At 40.3% G+C, this 22,189-nt stretch overlaps 2 protein-coding genes and 1 long non-coding RNA gene across 3 annotated transcripts; all 3 read left to right on the top strand.

Annotated features, from left to right (window-relative positions):
• Positions 1 to 6,632: 6,632 nt before the first annotated feature.
• On the top strand, positions 6,633 to 8,524 carry LOC129596134 (uncharacterized). The gene is made up of 6 exons (XM_055493323.1): positions 6,633 to 6,714; positions 6,802 to 6,856; positions 7,081 to 7,191; positions 7,287 to 7,367; positions 7,516 to 8,079; positions 8,143 to 8,524. Exons 2-5 carry the CDS (start codon positions 6,803 to 6,805, stop codon positions 7,948 to 7,950), a joined length of 681 nt encoding a protein of 226 aa, XP_055349298.1. The 5' UTR covers positions 6,633 to 6,714; position 6,802; the 3' UTR covers positions 7,951 to 8,079; positions 8,143 to 8,524.
• Positions 8,525 to 9,012: 488 nt separating this feature from the next.
• On the top strand, positions 9,013 to 10,831 carry LOC129596135 (uncharacterized). The gene is made up of 7 exons (XM_055493324.1): positions 9,013 to 9,305; positions 9,391 to 9,496; positions 9,571 to 9,622; positions 9,850 to 9,951; positions 10,019 to 10,096; positions 10,235 to 10,433; positions 10,627 to 10,831. The coding sequence occupies exons 1-6, from the start codon at positions 9,263 to 9,265 to the stop codon at positions 10,421 to 10,423; spliced, it is 570 nt and encodes a 189-aa protein (XP_055349299.1). The 5' UTR covers positions 9,013 to 9,262; the 3' UTR covers positions 10,424 to 10,433; positions 10,627 to 10,831.
• An 8,663-nt stretch (positions 10,832 to 19,494) lies between these two features.
• Positions 19,495 to 20,176, top strand: LOC129596136 (uncharacterized). Its single transcript, XR_008691386.1, has 4 exons — positions 19,495 to 19,681; positions 19,763 to 19,823; positions 19,887 to 20,009; positions 20,068 to 20,176. It is a non-coding gene; the product is annotated as an uncharacterized LOC129596136 (long non-coding RNA).
• The last annotated feature ends 2,013 nt before the right edge of the window (positions 20,177 to 22,189 follow it).

Below are 22,189 nucleotides of genomic sequence, written 5' to 3' on the forward strand. Positions count from 1 at the left end.
AATCCGGAATCCGTTTTCCGTCCTTTATGTGCTATGTACCGTATCGCACGCACTTGACCTCGTTGTCGAGTGCGTTCTCGCTCTCGGACAGAATGTGTTGAAGCTATCTAATTCCGGAGTGATGACAATGCGGCCCATAATCGCGTTGACAGATATCGCAGGTAGTCTCAAACCGAATCTCTGTCTGTCTGACCGTCAGAAGACTGAGAACAATCTCACAGCAGTAAGCAATCTCTCCACTGAATGCTGTGTAATTACAAATCTGAATTCAGTTTTCATGTACTTTTGCTTTCCTTAACTCGATTTTCCGCGGGTTATTACTCCTTTATTGTGAAAATGGAAAGCTGTAGTGGTCTACCGGAAGTTGGCCGTCGTTCTTTCGCTGCGGGGGATGTTGTCATGTCGTGTGATCCCTTCGTTTGGGCACTGGAAGGCAGCGCCTACAAAACGCATTGTGCCTTCGGTTTTTCTAAGAGCAAGTCGTTGCGAACCTGTGCCGGGTGTCGTTTGCACCGCTACTGCAATGTCTCCTGTCAGGTAAGAAAACAGGTCGCAGAAGCAACGGCAGCAGGATTCCCTACAGTGCTTTCGTAAACCTGTCTGCCTCTCTGAACACGGTCACACGAAAAACGGCTGAACGTTATTCATTTGTCTCCTGCAAAAACCTTCGAAAACCTGAAATATGTTTAATACAGCTTGTATGACTATGATAACTGCCTGTATGACTGACTCTAGACTGCCGACTGGAAACTGGAGCACAAACTGGAGTGCGCCACACTGGCCAAGATGGGCACTGGAACGAAGGTGGAGCCGGTACGCCAGACGTCGGGCTGCGGAACAGTTTACAGCTTTAAACCCCCTCCGGAATTAGCCATAAAGATGGCTAATAAAGTCCGAGTAAGATGGCTTACTTTGCCACCCGTTTGTTTTGAGGCATTATGTTTGAAATGAGCACGACCATCCTCGGTTATGGAAGCAAGGAATCAAATAAATAAATCAATCAATAAAAAGGACATTTTTAAGAAAAAATAACCCTTTTGGTATTATTTATGGTTTCTGCACTTAGTGCACTAGCCAAGTCTTTTTTGCGCAGCATAAGTTGAACGCAGGTAATGTATTCTAACCCTGCACTTGAAGGAAATTTGTAGTGCAGCCACAGTGCTGCCACACGCACTTGTACGAGCCAATTCACCATTCACATACGCGGCTTGCAGCTAGTGCGTGTTTAAACGTGAATGGGTTGAATGTTTATCCGGCTATACAGCACCGTGTCGCTCATAGCGTACAAATTTCCTTCAAGTGCAGGGCTAGGGTACAGTATGTTCAGGTTTTTCGAATTTTTTTAACATGGTTGTGATGGGATGGCCATAATTGTGGACTTTTTGTGATCGCATTTGCTGCGGAACTCATTAGCAAAAAAAATTCAGAAGGTGCTAAATTTAATGTCAGAAAAAATAAGGCAGCATCTCAGCGATGTCCATAAGCTTTGCTTAGGCGCCTTTCCCTGCCGGCTGCCGCTGGCGGCAGGAATAGAATTTAAAAAGAGCAGCTGATTGCAAAATTATGAACAATAAACTGAAAGATGGTTGCAGTAGCCAAAAGGACGTGCAATGGGGTGACAATAGTCAAAAGAAAGTCCAGGGGGGGTGACAATAACCAGTTCCATTTTATTTATTAATACGTAATACATCTTTTTTCTTGGGCACACGATTGTTCGTACCTGTAACTGTTCTGCCTTTATCTAAAGAGACGTCGTACAATACTTCTTGTTGACCACTTATTTCTAGCTGAACGCAACGGTAAATATCCCCGGCCAGGGACAGCGTCCAGCGCGGGAACTGGTGGACATGCTACCCCAGCATCCGGCGTTGCAGGATAAAGAGAGCCAGATTAAGGAGATGGGGTTCGTTCTTTCTGTAATTTGTTTTTCCTGCTTTTGTCGTGCTCCGTAATTTTTCGCGTAGGTTGCCGGTTGTAGACCCGGAATCGGGGATTCCTGTGGTGGATCTCCTGACCTATCACGCCATTGTCGCCTACAGCACGCAGACCATCTACAGCTTGGCTAGTGGCAGTGCACCCATTGGGTTCGCCATATACCCGGTGACACCGCTATGCCACATGACGCCGGTGTGCTGGGATGTCAATGTGGTCATCAACTTCCGCGGTCGACGCCTGTTCATCCACGCTACGGAAGACATTCCCGTGTACACCGGGCTGAAGGATGTGAGTTAATTTTCTTCTCCGTTCACTTGCTGGGGAGATGCACATACACACTTTCCATCAGTTTGTGACCCTCTTCAAATGCCCACTGGTCGTTTTCGCATACTTCCACCTTTAAGAATTTGTTTTCACAACAAAAGATAAATTCGTGCTAATGGAAAATACTTAAAAAGGTTCAAAATCTACTAAATCAAATTGGAAATAGTCGTTTGTAACGGTTACAGTCGTTGCTCTGGTAAAGCGTTGGTTTTTCTTACAGCTACGCTTCAGTGACGTACAACAGCAATATTTCACGACGTTAGACAGACGCCGAAACGATTTTCGGAAGGCTCACGGATATCCATGCATGTGCCGGAAATGTACCGACGAATATGTACGGTTGTCGACTGCGCAGCAGTAAAGTTTCCAATTTCAAGGTGTCCCTAATCGTGGTCAAAATGTGAGACGGTGTCTGTCGTTTTCACAGGATGCGGAAATTAATCCGCTGAAGTGCATAACGGCCGGATGCCGCAACCGGATTCCCAGCGACAGTCGGGCGATGGCGGCGTGTACGGAATGCGGCGCCGTCAACGGAGAACGTCTCAAGCAATTTCGCCATTTCGTGCAGCGTTTCGTGGCCCTCAAGGCCCGCTATCCCACGCAGCCAGCCAAAAGCAAAGACCTGGGGATGGTGTTGTGTGCGGAGATGGACGCTGCCGGCATTTTGCAGCCGGATGCGCATTTCCGGTTTGTCTGCGGCTGGGAGCTGCCTCGCAAGTATTTCGCGGAGGACCGCTTTGAGGATGGCTGGAATATGACACAGGAAGTAGTCGTCTGTATGCGGCAAATATGCATTTTAAATTTATGATTTGTATTGTTTTGAGCTCTAGAGTAGTCTATTGCTTACGCGGTGTGTACGTATTTCGTTTTTTTTTTAAATTATGACTACCTCTACAAGATTGCGATTACGAAACACAAAGTCACGGCGCATCTGACGATGGTTTCTTTTTTTGCGGCTTCGAAAAGGTTTAGTATTTAATGGCTTTCATAAACTATTGCGCTAAATTGGCATTTTAGGAGCATCCATCCGAAGTACGATACGTACGGCGCTTTGTTGCTGGAGATTGCCACGATGTGTGCCGCTGAGGCTTTAGAGCAGCACGTGCTGGATAAAATTAAGAAGCTGTCGAAAGCGGCGAAGGAACGACTGGCAAAGCTGTCCACCGAAGTCTTTACCGTGCTGTTCGGATATTCACGGGCGGCCATTCACATCATGACAGTAGTGTATGGAGAGGGATCCGAAGAAGCTGTGGTCGCCAACAGACAACTGGTTGGTATAACCAACCAGTCGCGAAGGATCGGGGCCATGCTTTGCTGCAATAAATGAACCGAAAGGTCACGGCGAAATTTAATAGTTACAGAATGCTTCTTCGGTCTAAACGAATTCGCCAGCGCAACCTTTACGTTACGTACGAGAGCGTGCAATTTCATTTTTCAAGTTGGAAAGCGGTTTTTCAAGTTCGCTGTATTCTGCATCAGTTTCAGTAAATGCAAGGAACTCACTTCTTTCGCTGGAATTTTTGTTTTACGGGTTTCGTTCTTCTGATTTTTGATTTCGTAACATCTAAAAGCGCAAAATCTTCTTGGTTGCTTCGGGAAAATCTTCTTACCATGGCACATAGGGGTATGGAGAGCCGACCACGCCAGTTCGGCTTGACATCGGTTCGAAATTTCGTTCAGTGCGATCGAAATTTTTTTCCGTTTCTTGAGGCATCGAGTTGGGACTTTGAAAATTTTCAACTTTTTCGCTGTTCCACTACCACATACCAGTAAACTACTGTAGCGGAATTCTCATTAGTTTTTTAGTGGAACCCGTGTTTACATATTTTTGCTGACGAAATCCAGACTAATTAATATCTATTTGTACTAGAAACGCAATATTGTAAATTCATCTGCTTCATTACTGTAGCGTGTTCATGGAATAAATCATATTTTTTTGAGAAATATGAGATTTGATTGGTCACTGATTGCTTTGTGTGATCCGGCGGATTATACTGAGGTCCTTTGATCGAACGTAGAGTTCTGCGTTGGTTCCCGATATATTATTGGTAGGAATCACTATGGTTCCCGATATTAATGGTGCGAGCCACATTTAGCGCTAGACAACGGACGCTTTAAGGTAAAGTAAAACTGAAGAGATAGCGAATTTTATTAAATTAACTGTTAAATGCAATTGATCACTTTTGGTAATGCGTTGTGTTGACTTAGGTGAATAGCGATAGGAATTAAGAAGCATGACACTATGTTGTTTTGTACAAATCATTTATTTTTTCCTCCTTCCGTAGCATTCAAAAATCATGCTTAAAAAAAATTGAGGCAGCAGGATTAAAAAGTATTTAAAATAATAATAATTCCCGCAGGTAAAAATGATTAGTATCAGTCTAACCACCGTGTCACCACATGCAAGTAAACATAGGGAATTCAGCGCATGAGATAGAAATATAAGACTTATCATTATCAGCATCGTGCTTTAAAAGTTTGAGCGAATAAGGTTTTATTTTCCCAATTGTTTGGATATACTGAGATACTGGAGACAGGAGGGCAGCGATTTATTTTCGTGGCAGCCATGGCGCTGAAGGTGTTCGGAGATTTTGGCAAATTGCTTTGAGCGGAAGCTGCACTTATTGCACTGGACCATTTTCCCTTTCACAATGCGGTGATGGTCAGCACTCAGAGTATGCAGAATTAGATGAGACTTTTTATTGGTAGAGTATCTGCAGGGCTCGCAATGGTGTTTGGCGTGACGCTGTTCCTTACGGCGGTTGTTTTGTGGAGAACGGAAGGTTGGTTCAATGTTTTGCTCCTTGTTGACAATGCTAGTTTGGGATGCACGTTTGCCCTTGGGTCGACCGCGTTTTCGTTTAATGGGCGCAGAATCGACGACGGCAGCAGATAATGTATGACAAGCAAGCGGTTGCAGAGTGGCAAGAACAGCGTCGTCCGTCTTGGTGTGGATCTGGTTGGTAGCATTGTGCGAAGAGCAGTGGATGTAGCGCTGGGAAGGAGATAGCCGAAGGCAGTTTCTTTGTAGGAGTCTGTCCAAGGCGTGCAGAATTTCATCGTGCAAGTGGTCAGTTTGCACACTTAAAAGATAAAATTTGCAAATAAGCTCAAGCAAGATTAACCAGTTATCACATAGTTGTATTGACATTTTTAGTTTATCAAAATTTCGTTAAAATCGATTGATTACCGCATAATGCTAATTTGAACCGTATTTGTATAAAGTGCTCTAAATAAATTGTCAAATGGCAATTATTCATATTCTATACTAATGTAAGAATTTCGGATAGTTCTGACTTTATAAGGTTGATGGTGTAAATGTCGATCCGCGTAACTTACTTGTAGGAATACCGAATGTATCGTTCAGTCTCCATCAGGGATGATCCCACTGGGTCTCCTATTTCCCGGACAGCTGATTTTACTGCTCGCAGTACGCAACCCTTGATGTTTCCGTCGCAGATCACAAACGTTCGCAAACTTCGCAAACTGTCCGGATCCTTGTAGCACTGGAGTCCTTCAGTGTATACAAGTAATAGCACGCCATTTGTTGTAGCTAAATCTAGCTCTGTCCGAATTAGGGAGTCATCGTGGATATTGTGATACATTCTAAGTGTCTGAACGATACGGTCAAAGCCAGGCCGCTGCTTTTGCGATTTTATACGCCGAATAGCTTCCTTGAATACGTGCAACAGTGAACAAGATTCTGGATTCTGTGGTTCCTTAGATTTGTCGGAGTTTACAAGGAATATGTTTCCGTTTTGCAGCTCAGTGCTGTTCATCTTTGCATATAAAAGCTGCGGAAGTATAAGAAAAAGAATGAATTTCTTTAACAGAAAATAGGGAAATATATTTATTCAAAAAATGTGTCACGTATTACGAGCTTTGTGCAAAAATGTCTGTGTGCAGGCATATGTAACCAAGTTGTGACTTGAGCGTTCGGTCTTCGTCCTATTGGATCACAATGGGGCAGTACGTACTGTTGACTGTCATATAATTAATACGTACTGCGTGCTATGCATACTCAGCAAGGGTGCCTGGTGATGTGCACTCAGTGTGAACAAAGTTTTTGTAAATTCCCGGTCATTGTGCCAATCGGCGAATTAAGTGAATCTGCAGTGCGGATAATTCTTTTTTGAATTACTTTTATATTTCCTTCCTTGTTTAGAGGTAGCAAATGAAGGTCTGCTGTGGTGGCACATTTTGACATTTGGTTTGTATTTCATAAGAGAAAAGATTGGGGGTTTGTTTTTTTTTGATATACTAATAGCTTACATCTTTGGATTTGGAATAATGGATATCGCAGCGGGTGCGGAAATGTATAAGTTTAAGAAATATTCGACAGTAATATACGCTTCCGTGTTGAAGGTGGGGTGCTCCGCGTTCTGATCTAGCGCCAAAGTCGTGTACGCCAGGCAAGGAGATTCATTTGGGCGTTGTTTTATTGTACGATTTAAGGTAACTTACCTCATTGTATAGAGATTCCTGTTTTCAAAGGTTGATCGGTTTTAATTTAATCGTTGAGCATGTTTTTTCATTTGATAGCATGAAGGCGGGAAAAAACAAATTCGGGAAAGAGGTTCTGGAGAAGCTGGAGCTGGTATGTGCAAGCATTTTTTTGAATTCATTTTTGTTGAATTTAGCTATTTTTTGCGTATTTTATTACAAAATAAAGCCACTGTAAAATGCATGTAGGTTATCTACAAATTTATGCTTTCATTTAATGTTTGTAATTTCAGTTTTTCTACGCATATGTGCGGAGATTGAATTTGCGTATTTTGATAAAGGGATAATAGGATAAGATTAAATGGTGCTTAATTATAGGTGAAATCAAAAAAGAATATGACTTTGGAAGTTGATCCTTTCACTATTAATGCCAGAGACGTGTCCGAGTTTGTATTAAACGAAGTTCGTTTGACGGAGGAAGACGTGAAGGTATCAGCTTGTTCTAGAATATTAAAAAAGGATGTCCATAATTTTTTGTTACGCGAAATCTGTGGCATATAATTAAGATTATTGAATGCTTTCAGATGATTCTTATCGAGGGAAAACAAGCCGTTTCGGACAGCACAATGATATCGGAGTTAATTAGTCGGGGCGCACTCAAGCAGGCACTGTTTGTTCATTCGAATAGTTATTTAATAATGACCTTCAAGTCTGAGACTCGCGACTTTGAGTATAATATTCGGGTTTTGTGTCAATACTAGTTTTAGGGCACTGTAGTTTTGCGCTTTGTAAATTCTGTCCTTTTATTTGCAGATCGGACAGACTTACTTTGTGGAATACCTTATTCTGCCCTTTCCAGAGCTGGTCAACTCGGAAGCAGACTTGCACATTATTTTGAACAGCCTTGTCGGAGAATTGTACGCGGAAGAAAGCGATGTTATTCCAGCGGGAAAACCGTCGGTCAACTGTACGATGATCTTGAGTTCCACCAGTCCAATTGAGCAGACAATTCAACCGGAGATTGCAACCATAGGGTTATCAGTAGTCAACAACCTGGACACCTCAAAGGGGATTTCGGCAGCCGGTAGCGACTCTGATCGTATCCGTTTGGGGATTGAAGTCGATCTGAAAGTCGAGGCAAACGACGACTTTCGGTCAACAATTTGGATAGTACGGATTCTGCTCCCGTTCCCATCGTATCAACATTTTCAGTTGCCAGAAAGAAAGAACCAAAGAACAAGCGGATGAAGCTTTTGACACCTAGTATGGCAGTGGCGCCTGCTTGTATTGCCTCAGGAGGAAATTTTGTGGAACATCGTGGAATGCTAACTTCCGCGCTGGCGCTTCCAAACGGACAATGCGGTGCAAGTGCGCAAAGTGAGAATGTCATCATGGCTTTTTATTGAGTCTGATTGTCCAATTATGCTTTTATTTTATTAGACCGTTGTCTGAACATACCTGTTCCGCGTACATTGCCACCGATGAATAGTAAGGACGTCTTTATGGAAAACAGAGCCTTACAGTCAATGCCGCCGGCTAACAGTGGTCAGTGGGTTCTTACATCTCGAGAACTTGCGTTAATGTCGCAGTTGGTGGTCGGGCACCGCAAAGTCACAATAACTTTTGACGACGGCGACGGCAAGTCCAAAACAGTATGTGTAGACAATTGCTCATGATGATTAGATCTCATTGGCTCAATGTGTCCATTTGTCTGCATTTCGGGTCGATTAATGTTTCCTTTATTCGCGAAATGTCGGTTACTTTTTTCGGTTGTCTAAGTACTTTTGGATTGGCATCTTATTTTCAGTGCCGATTTCTCTTGCTGTATTCAATAACTTCATACAAGTGGCAATGTTCGTGGGTGTTTGCTGCTTGAGTAAATTTTCGGTTTTACTACATCAGATTACCTCTGTTTATGGTTTCTTGATTCTGTCAATAAAACCTTGAGAGAGAATGCGGAATGTCAAAAGCATCAGATGACACGGACGGTGAAGTAATATGGAACGCACAATATAGAAAGTTTTCAAAACATTCAAGGTTAAATTCAGAAACAATGCTCGTATTATTGTTACCGGATTTAAATTATTCGACATAGTTGAAAATGTGAAAACGCAAGCGATTATGCACAGAATCAAAGACAAACATCAAGCGTTTGTTTGGCTTTATGCTTCCAGTTTTTGTCAATTATCTGCAGCTTTTAAGTGAGTGCTATCGCTCGATAATGTTATGATTTATGACATGGACAAAACGGAAATAAGAAAGGGGTGTGGCTGATCTAAAGGAGCAATTGGCTATGTAGTAGTAATTGCTTATCGCTTGTTGCGCAATACACAGTCTGCGGACCTGAGATGCCATTCAGTTGTTAGTCTAACTGGGTTTGGAAACAAACAATTAGTTATGCGGGTTCATATTTGCTGGTATACATTGTGATTCTTTAACGTTTTTAACTGCTTTTCAAGTAGTTCTTGAATCTGTTTAAATTCTTCGTGGTACAGATTGGATTACTGCGCTTGCAAAGAGGATTTGGTTTGGAAGAGAAAAAGAAGAGAGGTTCAGAAAGATGATGCGACCGTTTAGCTATCGTGACGGAGATGGAGTTTTGCGTGAGTTAAAATGCTTTGGTGCCTTGCGTGCAAATTACAAATGATGGTTGTGATGAATGTTCTTCAAACTAACACATTTTTACAGGAACGGGACTAAATTCCGTGAAACAGCCACGTATTATCGATATTTCGGAGAAGAATCTAAAGATCTCAGGATACACACAAATTCGTATTGTGTGTAAAAACACACTGTACGCGGTATAAATGCGATTTTAATCCAGATTTAATATAGCTGTAATGGGAGTACCTGTCGTTGCATTTGCAGCGAGTGTAAAGGCCAAAAACTGGACTCCCACCTGCACGAATCCATCAAGAAGGTGAGATATGTATTTGGTTTCAGCTTATTTTAAACGGACGCTTTTCGAAAGAAACAGTAATTGTACTCTCTGTTTTATTTTTTGTTTTTGCTTTTGGGATACATGTCATCTATAAAGATTAGCATTGGTAATTTAACAGTTATTGTGTTTATTGACAAAACGAACTTCTTTACTGAAATTCTAAAATTAGCACCAAAAATAATACTATGCATTCTGCTGAATAACAGCTCCAATCTCGCCATCTGGTCACATTGTGCGATAATCGATTGACTGTGGAAGAGCTATCGGAGGACCTCAGAGAACGTTATCAATTAGGAGGAGCGAAAATGGTATGTGGGCATCTTGTATAACAAATTCTTTAAAACGGATAAATTCGGTAATTTGTTTTTTTATCAGGAATTTAAGAAAAACGATGAAACACTGAAAAGTTCAGAGACTATTCAAGATTGGGTCAACTGTATGAAGTGGAAAAAGGTCAGTTTCTTTTATTGCATGGCAAGTTAATTACTGCATATTTGATCTCTTAATAATTTACTTAAGATAAAAATATTCCATTATTTTGCGTGCTTTCGTGTTTTTTTGTTGATCAGCAAAAATTTTTTAAATTTAAAGGAACCCGGATTGTACGGAGAGGTCTGTTACAGTGTCGATTTGGAGATTTGCGCTGCTGGTGGACGCCCTCCTGTTATTCCAAGTTTTTCTGAACTGTTAGAAAGTGTGGCTGATAAAAACATCAAGCGCATAGTTGTGGAAATCGGTTTCGAAGACGGCACAAAAATGGTCATCACTGGACAGTTTTAGTAGACTTAAGGTACAATCAAATTTGGTTATCTAAAAAATTGGTTGTGTGTTGTCAAAATTTTAATCTGTTGGCCAACACTAAGAATCCGATAATTTTTATACATCGCAGTGCTTACAAATAGTCGTGTTGCTGATATAGTGTAATGCAAGTTTTCAAGATTCGGCAAATTATGGTTTTGGTTTCTGATCTTTGTTGTTTGCAGTGGATTCCAGTTACCCAAACGGAACATTTCTGTGCTGAAATTATTCTTCTAATCTTAATGGCCTTTTACTCTTTTTATTTGTATAAGATTGTAACACTTTATGTTACTCTGTATCATAAAAATAGATTTTTGGGTATGTTCGTGAACTAAAAATATTGATGGAAATGTGTTCAGCCTTCAGCGTTCTAATTCAAGGTTATATTAATATGGCTTCCTAATTTTGCATTTTGGATGACAAGTATATTGCTTGCAACCGTTTTTATTTGTCATTTCATATAACGTGCTGTACGAAGTAAAATTGATCCACTCTTATGTAATAGCCAGTAATGCTTCGTAGTCTTTGATTTCGAGTTACAAACAAAAAAATCGAAGCATAAACGGAGTTTTTCAGATTTATATAAACAAATATAAAATAGCTTTTCACCGTCGTGTCACCACACAGTGATAGTAGGTGTTTCTCCTTCGTATCACCACTTGTGTTTCCGCTCTCGGGGAGCACGTATGCTGGAGCCGAACTGAAATGAATTCAGTATCCTGGTTCTTAAATTTCAGTGGCTGTTTACCACCAGTTGCAGTATCTTCAAAGTTTTGATTGGTTACACTTTCTTCAGCGTTTTCCCTTGTTGCCCAGGCAGTGCACAGTACGTGATTTTGGGCATTTTGCTGTAGAACTCAAATTTTCTAGAAACTGGATTTATTTTGGCGATATCATCGTTGAGTGATTTTTTGCGCTATCATTGTTGAATGTTGTTTTAGTGGCTGATCATTTGCTTTTTACGCAAATAAGGTTTATGTATGTAAAAAGGGACGGTTAAACACAATTCGTTGAATACTGGAAAACTGACATGATCCTATGATGTCTGGGGCACGTAATCGAGCTCAACCGCAGTATGCTGATTTCCTTAGCGTCGAGGATTATTCGGAGGCCGTACGACAATATGAAGATGCCGTAAATCAGGTAAATGGTTTTCTTAATAGCGGTTATGAAGTGTAAAACTTTAAATGCCTTAATATATGTGCGGAATGTAGGCAAATGTTGGTAGCGGGTCAATAGCTGCCAAAGATTCTGGTACACGAAGATCCAACCAAGACAGCAGGACGACATCTCGTCGTACGGGTGATGGAGGTCGTAACCACACAGCGACCGCAGCAGCGCCTGCAGTAGGAATTCGAGAAAACCCCTCGAAAAAAGCGATGAGAAGAGTGCAAACTGCTCATTTTTTTGTAATACTATATGGTTTGGGTTGTTATATAAGTTTTACCCGGGCTTTTGAACTGATATTACACCGTTTCAATTTTAAATAGGCTTCAACTGCAGTGCAAAACAGCAGAAACGGTCAAGTGGAGCAGTTGTCCGGACGTACAAGAGAACGAAGCGCTCAAATGCATCAGAGTTCTCTTGGAAAAATGTTTTTACTGCAGATTTAGTGAAATACTTCCGAATTTCTTTCTTTAATAATTGTAAGGATGTGGAAAAATTATTCAGCGGCCAATAAGCGGCAGCTAATTGGCTTTAAACCACGGAAGGCGGGTGTCCTTAAGTTGGATCGCGGCGATGAATCGTCCGATACCGAGTTATCGGAGAACTCAGAAGATGACGAAGAGGATTACTGGTTTCGTAAAGCCAAGAAAAGGATCGAACATCGTAAAGATCCATTCGATAGTGACAGCGAAATTGTATGTCCCCAATTTTACTATGGCATAATTTTAAACCGGTTTGGTAAAACTGTAAAAATTACATTGCAGGAGCCGCAGAGTGAAGCTGCGTCACAGAGTGGAGATGGTGATGTCCATGTAGATCCTATGTATGAAATATGTACAGACGGCTACTCAGCTGTTGAAATAAATGGTATTAAGTATCAAGCCGCGGTTTGGAAGCAGGAGCCGTATCTATTTGAATTATCCAAAATCAATATGGGCGGCGTTCCAGTGAAGATGGCAAAACCCGGCGCTCCTGAATATAGTTTTCGGAAGTGGAAGGATGTGGAAAAGGAGGCCAGTGAAGCCGCCGCTGCAACAGATCGCCATGTGAAATCAGGAAAACCTTATTACGTGTGTCCTTATTGTTCGAAGAAATATGCGACCAAAAGGGAGGATCAGGCAAAAGGCAGCCTAAAGCGGCATGTTTACGGATCACCAGCGACTCCTACCTGTCGAAAGCATAACGTTTGTGCAAAATATTATGAGGTGGAAAAGCACACGGTCGATAATGATCTACCATGCCTGCGACAAATGATTCGGATTGAAAACGGCGTGAAGACGACAATTGACTACCTGCAGCGAAATTTCAAGCCCCATAAATTACCTGCCGCAAATCTCCGACGAAACAACATAAACCGGAGTTCGTAATTGGTAGAGACAATATGGAAATATTAAATTTGCTTGAAAACACTTTTTCGTTCTATTGGTTTTAACTTTCATGAAAATGGTTTGCATTAACTTAAATCTCTCTTTTTGCAGACATGTCCGTATTTTCTTGGATATGTCTGATGCACTAAAATTTTATGATTTTAAACTGAACTTTTGTTCCATATACAATAAGATTAGCAACAGTTGATTATAATGTAATTTCTGCATTTTTGAAGAAGTGTGCGTTTGATAACACTGAATTAGTATGCAAACAAGAGTTGGAAGCATGTTGGTTAACGTACAATACTTTGTAGACTAGTAAAAGTTAAATTAAAATCTACTCAAGTCAAATCGCAACATGCTTTGGTTCTTTGAGGGGCATGAGTAACTTCGGTTAGCCGACGTGGGATGTACGGTCATGTAATTTTTAATACGGTGATGTGTAGTGACATAGTGGTGACACGTGGTAACATGTGCGTTTTCTGAAAATTGGACAAAGTACTGTATGGTGCCGTCATTTTATTTTGTACATCCGATCAGTACTAAATAACATTATACAGCCACTAGGATTGCGGTTTATTCAGTCGCGTTGATATCTCACTGGCAATGGTATCGAAATTAAATTGAAGTAGGTTAAGAAGCTCATTTAAACATTTTTTTCGTTGCATCGAACTCTTCTGGTTAATTATTACTACTTGACTAGAGCGCTAAAACTAAAAGCAGTAAAAGCATAATAACCTGCCTTATGATATTAGGCCTATATATGCACTGGACGCCAGTAATCTAAATTTACATAATATAGCTATGCTGATGGAAATAAAACAGCAAAAATATAAGAAAGGTCACGGAGCTATTTATTCTGCATGTATTCGCACACTAAATGGCAAAAATGGCTGGACATACCTCGGTAAGATGGACGACCCATGCTCGCTACTGACTAGCAGCTCACCTTAACATTAACGGGAAATGTGTTTAAGTCTATACTTGTGGAAGGACTAAGATCGAAGTACCAGAAAATTTTTTATATAGACAACCCGAATGCACTGTAGAGGGACAATTAAATGATTTCAACATTCATATAACAAAACTTATATCGGCTTATCCCTATTAGTCTCTTTATCGGCTTATGTGCGGTTGGGTATTGGACGACAAGTTAAATGTTGTAGTGGAAACCTATGCCGATCTCTTCGAAAATGGTTTATGATCGTGAGTCTTATGAGCATGGGTCTGCGCGGATAACCGACGTGGGAATGTCCGCTTAAACAGTTTGTATTGCGATCATGAGTGGTGATACGTGGTAACATGTGCGTAATTTTGTTCTATACAGCCGATCAATTAATTAATAACATAAATGCTATAAATATGTCTGGTTATTCAGTTGCGTTTTACTTTTAGTAACGATGTTATCCTAAATAACTGAAGTAGGTTGAGAAGTTATCAAACGTGCTGCTAATGCCGTAGTTTCGAATGCACATTTCACCATAACGTAGCCACTTTGAGAAGAACGTCTTCGTGCATATGCTGGTCGTATTTTAAAGTTTGACGATGCCGTCATTTAAAACCGGTACATGTATTGCAGGGAATTGGTTTGGGAAAATTATTTTTGTTTGTACTTAAACAGTAAACAGAAACACTGAGACATGATTATGCCGCTAATTTATTTATCGGTACAAAAAACCGATCCATCAGCATGCCATCACCTTATCCAACCGTTTCACAAACAAAATTAAGCATAAAATTTAAAATATACTGTCAAAATTACTTATAGTTGCCGTGGCGGTTCAATATAACTTATTACAGACGCCACTTAGCTGAATCTTAACAAAACAATTAAGTTTAAAAAAGCGGAAAGCTGAAAGTAAAGGTCAATTTTGGAGCCAGGACCGGTATGTTTAGCACCTTTGCGCTTTCAAAGCTACGCAGTTTTTCTCTTTTACTTTCGGAGTTCTCAAATGACTTTCTTATTCCATTCGTAACCTGCAATAAAATAAAAAAGATAATGTCAATTGGAAAGAGTCAGATTAAACATGTCTATGATAATTCTATAAAGAATTAGTGGCTAGTGATACTATTTCGTCTAAATAAAATACAGTTGCTGCTGCGTGTGGATGTGGCGTACATGAGCGACTAACATCAGGATTTTATCAGCCGATTATGCCCTTGCATCCTTCGCCGCCACATAAACATCGAGGAAGGTTTTTGTCAGTTGTCCAATTATAAGAATAGGTAACTTCTTCTCCCTTTTTTATATTTTGATGTGCTTTCAGGACAAGGAGGACGTCCTCACCCACGCACCACTTCTCCATAGTTGAATTTGGATTACAACTATGATTTGCGAATCGGGAAATCGTGCCATAATATTCGGCGTCAATAACAAATCCCGTGGAAGGTAAGTCCATGAAATAATAATTTTCATCTTTATTTTCCCGTTTTTTTGCCATTCGGCTAATCATCTCGTCTTTGGAAATCACTTCACCGCGATATTCCGAGATTAATGCACCCTATGAATTGGACAGTTGGATTATCTGATTACAATAAAATAAGTCAATAAATCTCACAAAGCGTACTCGGGAAATATTTTCTTCAGCAAACAATCCCGCTCCTTTTGTGGCTGTTTTTTGTACGGAAAGTTTAGCGCGATGTAGGCGGGATACTTCCCGATTCTGACAACGTGGTCCACACAAGCAAGCGTCGTCATCGCAATCGATAAAACGAATCCGATTCTCACAGCCCGAGTCAATTTCGCAGTTGCTTCCCACAGAATTGCAGCCACACGGAGTATATTCTCTTTTACGGCCTTTTATCAGAGTTGTTGTGAACGGCATTATAAGGCCATCCATGATTACAATATTATGCTGTAGAGAAAAAAATACACTATCTCCAGCTGTACTAATCGGTTTTCTTTATTTACCTCGTATTCTTTTTCCAGCGACAATGCTGATGGTTTCACGACCAATTTTTCGACTACACAAGTTTCTTCCGCATGCAGGCTATGAAACAACAGTTTACAATTGCCAGAAAAAAATAGAAATATCCATTGCAGAACGTACAAAAAAAGAAAGCATGCGGAAAAAGTCTGAACTATTGACAAAATGCAATACAACGATCATTTCTACCATGCGGCATGTTTCGACGGGAGTGAGAACTATTTATTTATGTTCTGACAACTTACTCGTGAAGACGCTGAACAAGAAAATGGTATTTTCCGCTCATGTCTATTCCACCCAGAATGCAAAACGATCGTAGTTTCAAAAGCTCTTCAATTTTATTTTCCACATCCTGGTCTAACGGCTCAGGATCTTCCTTGTTTTCAATTGTCACTGAACGAGTTTGACCCTTTTCGGTTTTCACTGTGTACATCATGGTGTGAAATGGCTTTGCCAACTCTTTCAGAATCCTCATTTCTTTTGTGGAAATGAAAAACGGTCCAAGCGCGTCGAAGAGCATTTGCAAATTATAACGTGGTTTCAGAATTTGGAGCGCGGGATCATATCTGTTCGGCACCATTTTCAGCTTCTGCAGATCTTCGTGCAACTTGTCTAAGATTCCTTGTCCCGGTACACCTGGTTGCTCTCCGTGTATTATGTGGAAGAAATATTCAATTTTGTATCCAACTTCGTTATCCAAGTTAACCTAGTAATGCTTTAAAAAATGTAATTACTGTGCATTTTATTACAAAATAATTTATACCTCGCACAAAGCGCTCCCGTCGCTGGACTCGATAAACATCTGTAGGGTCAAATCCAGCGGTAGTGCGACATTGCCCGCAAACAAAAATGTCTAATCGGACAAAATGATTTAATTCATAAAGCAGAATTGGACAAATACACATTTTTTACCGTCAGTCCCGCTTCAGTACAGTTCGTCCGTGAATCAACCATTTCTTTCAGGTCTGACAATTGAATCTCTGATGGGTTAACCGTAAATGCAAGTGGTTCCGTACAATCCCGAATCTATATAACACAAATTTTTAAAAGTCCCTGCAACAACGAACCTGGTAAACCTTACTTCTTCTTCGACACGATCCTCAGCATCAGTTCCATACAAATCAAGAGGACATTTAGCCAAGCGCCTAAAAAAGTCAAACTGGTAAGAGGTTGTGTTCACAAAAACGTGGGAATATATCCAAACAAGTTGGTGGTAAAAAGCTCCAGGAACTTACCAAAAATCACTGTTATGATAACAATAAAGATGGACAAATTCCATGCCAACGTCATTCGCATGCTGCTCCATTCTAGGTTTAACACAGCCAAAGAACTCAAACCAAGACAAAGAGTCTTCTAATCTCGAATCTCAAAGAGTCTGGAAGGCTTTTTATAAAATCGATGTCCAACCAAAAGCGATATCAAAATGCAACAAAACGGATTACTGCAGAAAACCATCTTATGAAAAATTAAGTAAACTGTCAATGGCTAAATTGACATCAGTGGTGATATGCTACTTCCGATTGCAACAGCATAGCATAAGTGTGAGTGGCAAAATGCCTACGGGAATAGTACTGCTTGCGCATTCGACAATTTCTCATGTTATACTGAAAAGCCATCAGATCTATGGGTAAACGTAACTTAAGCGGACTTTATTTATTGTTTGTCTTGCCCATAAAAACCGTTGCATATGCACCAAACAGAAGACAACAAAGTGCTAAAGGAAATGCGTGATTTTAAAAAAAGTACAGTTGCAATATTTAAACTTCAAACATAATTATTCTCAAACGGTAAAACGTCGACAAAAGGTCAAAAACGACGTTGAACTATTTTTGCTTCGGCGTTAAATTAATCGATTCCAATGAACCGTCATAATTTTTCGCAACTATCACAACAATTGGGCAAAACCAAAACCGTTTGTTTACAATCGCCTTAAGGTCCACTTTGTGATCGTTCAGCATTCCCCGGTGACCATTGAGGACTTCCTTCTTTCTGCAAACAAAAACTCCGCATGTCTTCTCCGTTTTGGAGAATGTTAGGCTGAGCCATTGCCGCTGGCTCATTATTTCCAGAATGGCTGACAACTGTGAATAGGACAAGAGGTTTCTTGGATTTCTTTTGAAACTTTGTGGTGAAACTTGAACGACAAATTCCCGCTCCTCAAATATATTTCCGCTTCCATCAATTACTTCACTGGTCAGTTCTGGTGTCGGCGTTAATTCAGATGTAATCATTCTGGAGTTTACAATTCGCTGAATCGCAGGCCATGCACGTATGTGGTGATAGTGTGGTAGCATCATGACGAACTGCATCCTGTATATTTCAACGTAGTCGTTGGAAGCCGAGTCCTACAATGTGATAACTGATAAGTAATGCATTTGGTTTCCGAACAATGTTAGGCAAACATTTAGTACCTTTTGAAACCCATTTTGCCCAAGTCTTCCGCCGAATTAAGTTCCCACTCCTGAGGAATCACGAAAGAGTCCCGCAACAGAAACAGCTGTACATCGATTACAATTACTTTTTACTTTAAAATACAATACATACACACCGCGCAACAGAAAGATTGATCGACACACACCCTAATATTCTTATTCAGGAAGGGAAAACCAGCTTCGCCGAAAACCTTTTCGGCAATAGTCGAAAACGAAAATCCGGGAAATATCATGGGTATCTTAATTGTCCGGCGTTCGACCTAAGCAAAATTTTGATTTCGTTTTAGAAGATGCATCGCAGTGGACAGTGAACAGAAGTTAAAAAACTACCTCTTGGAGAATGGCATCAAAAAAGGTGTGAGCGTAGAAGCACATCGCACATCGTAACTTGCGGCTAAGCGATAAAAGTTCATAAACACTCAACACAGAATGCGAAGTGCATTAGCACAGACTTACGTCAAACCAGAATTGGCAGTCACATGGAAAACGTGCTGTTTCCCCGCGTAGGACCTTCGCGGTCTTTTTGTGGAGGTTCCGTCACGGCTGTTGTCCAAAGGCTTCCACACTGGGGACGCTGTGCAATTGATTTCAGGACTACTCCGAGACATACTGAAAACGCTTAATCTTCATCTGAAATAATCTAAAAGGAAGACCAGAAGATGTAAGTAAGTATTAACGATAAACAGAATTTTGGACTAACAAATGATGAGCACCGATGGTCAGCAGTTTGCAAAAGTGCACAGGCAAAAACGTGATTAATCTGATGCTGTCGTGTCTCTGTCGACTCTGAGTACAAAATAGTTAGTGCGGTCAGTTGCCATGTACTAGGTATAATGCGTTAAGTTAACAGCATCCGGGCGTGGAGACATGTGGTAAATTGTACGTGCGGAAAACACCGGACAAAGTACAGTGTGATGCCGTACTATGTGATTCCTTTGACCGTACATGCGATCGATATGAATTAAATTAATTGAGTCGGGTCTTTATAATTACATAGGTTTTCCGTTTTCCTTTGTACCTTGTTTGCATTTGTACTGTTGATGGGATTATTAGACTGGTAAATTTAACAGTACAATCTGACAACTGCGTTCGAAAGAGTGACAGATTTTTAAACTATTGTCACTCTGTCCTGCATAAACTCAGAATGGCTGAAAACCCAGGTTCTTCGGACAAAATCGATTCTGTTGTGCTGGAAACGGTAAGTCTTCAGCCTTTTTACGACTTCGTTTGATATATTTCTTGGCAAACGCTAAAAAATTTGTAGAACCGATGTCCTGAAGAACATCGTGCGAGTAATCTGGAACAACAAGTGTATTGGTTGAAGGTGGTGTACCGCAAAAAACTGATGTAAGTTGAAAATGGGTACTTCGAATCCCGAAAATCTGGAGTAATTTGAAAAACGAGTTTCAAGTTATTTTTTTCCGGCAGGAAGCATGTAGCGTGCTCCCGCTCAGCAACACCTGAAGAATTGCAAAGAAAAATTGATCAGGTAATGTTATTTAATTCTGAACGCTACATTGCTTAGATTAAAAGTAATTCAAAAACTTTTCAGTTGGTTCGAAATCCACGAACTCACTTACTGAAACTCCAGGGATCATATTCTGTCGCGGAGTTGGAGAAATGTCTTCACGATAAGGTGTTGAAGCTCCAGGAGTTTAAACAGACACGATGCAAGGTATGCTTACAAAGCTTAGATTAAGTTTCCTATGTTGATCTCAAATTAAATATCCCAGGTGGTTTGCTGGAGTGAAGGGAAGGTTTTGAACAGCAATGCCTTAGTAAGTGACTTGATGGAGAAAAGTTCACAGGAAGGAGGCTTAGTTAAGGTAAAAAATCTGAAGCAGTCATAGCATTCATTAACACTAATTAATTTTTGTATATTTTAGGAAATATGCGACGGCAATATGTGCGGGAATGTGGATTATATTTTCTTGCAAAGCCATCCATATGGCACAAATAACGGTTGGCAAAATTTTCTGAATAAGGTCCTTGCTGCTGAAGCGGAACTGGTGAAATGTCAAGCCAAAGTGCAAACAGCAGACGAGCAATGGTGGATGGATAATCTCATGGGGAAATTTCTTGAGGACGTTCTGCCCAAGTTTCAGGAAGAAGGCGTGCAACCGCGAATGGACCTGATACAGGAGAGGTTTTCCAGCTCGGCGTTTGTGCTGAACGATGAGCTGGTACGTCGATTCTTGGTAGAAGGATTAAAAAATGGATTGCTGCAAAAGCGATTCATTAACGGACAGTATGAGTATCATTTGAACTCTAGCGTAAAGCTGTCCCGCGGATTTGCTATTACGAATGCGGAGGAGTTGCGAGTAGCATTACTGCAAACCGCGAAGGAGCTGCAGTCGCCCGAAGGACTGGGTACTGAAGAACTGAAGATGGTGTTGAAAAATTCATGGGATATACGCCTGGAAAACTGGGAGGAGGAGGTGTTCAAGGCACACAAGCAGCTGTTACAAGAAACCGTCTTCAAGAAGTATCATGAAACAAAACCATCTAATACCAATCCTGTTACACAAGGAGGGGGTAAGTTTGCAAAATAAGATATTTCATCAAGTGTACAACGTTTATCAATTTATGGAAGAATTTTTTTACAGAAACCATGGACGCTGAATGAGCGGCGGAATTAATGGATACATGTTTGAATGGGGAGAAGTGACTTTCAGCATAGCCGTTGCCTTATGTAATTAGGATTTTTCAAAGATTAAGTCCGAAAATATGATGCGTTTATTAGAAATTCATTATTTGATACAGGAAGTCTTACATTTGTGCTTTTTTAAAGGAAGTTCCAGCGGCGTGTGCGGTGTTTGATGATTTACTAGTTTTCTGGCTTTTGTGCGTATTTCTGTATAAATCTTCAGTTTGGAAAACACTGATGCAAGTGTATAGGATTTAGACATCGAGATTATTCATTCACCAGAACGTCCAAGAAAATTGCTTGGGTTGTGAAGCATTAAATCACAGGCATGAAAAATGGGTGTTCAGTAAATTACAACTGAAATTTATTCATAATGATGATCTTGCCAACCTCGCATTCAGCGGCTTGTTTGACTTGTGAAAATAAATTATAAGCCATTTTATTTCTCTAAAATTAGAAATAGACAATTCAAAACGATGTATTGCAAAGCATTTGTAATAGAATCTATATTTCAAAAAATTCTAAATTATATTAATTTTAAAATACATCCATTTAAACCACGGACAGTTCTTGAGTTTTGCAAGTGCTTACAATGGCCAACTGTACCGGGCATGAACGCATAATCCACTATTTAGCCGATCTTTTTCTTTACGACTGTAGCGCCGCAAACGACTGTTTTCTGGTACAGTTTAAGATTATGTAATTGTTGGGAATTTTGACAAAATTTGTTATATGCCAAATTTTTTTCCAGGTGTTACATGAGTTGATGGGATTGTAATTCCTGGATGTATGTCATTGGAATAAAATATTAATAGTAAGCTGGCTAAGAACAGTTGGAAAAAAAACAACTTGATTATTTCCAATGCTTTTTATATTGTGATCTACTTTCGAGGGTTTTCGGAAAATGAAAGCGTCAACCATCGACCGCATCGAAAAACCCATTTCGAAATTATATTCCTACCTGTTTGCTCACGGTGGTGACATATGGTAAAAGCGCATCAATTATTAGCGAGGTTTAATACCGAATCACGGAGTGTTACTATTTCTTTGTGTTTTTGCTATACATCGCTTTCGTTTTCGTCATTAGAGTATTGAATTGAATTCATTGATTCACAAGTGCATTGAATTCATTCAGGAAACAGTGAAAATATCCGAATTCATGTTAATAGAATGATTTGCCAGTATATCACCACACTGTGCAATCGATC

Source organism: Paramacrobiotus metropolitanus, unplaced genomic scaffold (assembly GCF_019649055.1).
Source record: "Paramacrobiotus metropolitanus isolate TYO unplaced genomic scaffold, Prichtersi_v1.0 Parri_scaffold0000086, whole genome shotgun sequence".
Taxonomy (NCBI): Eukaryota; Metazoa; Tardigrada; class Eutardigrada; order Parachela; family Macrobiotidae; genus Paramacrobiotus; species Paramacrobiotus metropolitanus.

Coding starts and splice junctions, on each gene's coding strand:
- LOC129596135 (XM_055493324.1), top strand. CDS start 9,263: ATGATGCGACCGTTTAGCTATCGTGACGGAGATGGAGTTTTGC. Junction 9,306..9,390: donor TGACGGAGATGGAGTTTTGC/GTGAGTTAAAAT, acceptor ACATTTTTACAG/GAACGGGACTAAATTCCGTG. Junction 9,497..9,570: donor ATTGTGTGTAAAAACACACT/GTACGCGGTATA, acceptor TTGCATTTGCAG/CGAGTGTAAAGGCCAAAAAC.
- LOC129596134 (XM_055493323.1), top strand. CDS start 6,803: ATGAAGGCGGGAAAAAACAAATTCGGGAAAGAGGTTCTGGAGAAGCTG. Junction 6,857..7,080: donor TTCTGGAGAAGCTGGAGCTG/GTATGTGCAAGC, acceptor GCTTAATTATAG/GTGAAATCAAAAAAGAATAT. Junction 7,192..7,286: donor TGACGGAGGAAGACGTGAAG/GTATCAGCTTGT, acceptor GAATGCTTTCAG/ATGATTCTTATCGAGGGAAA.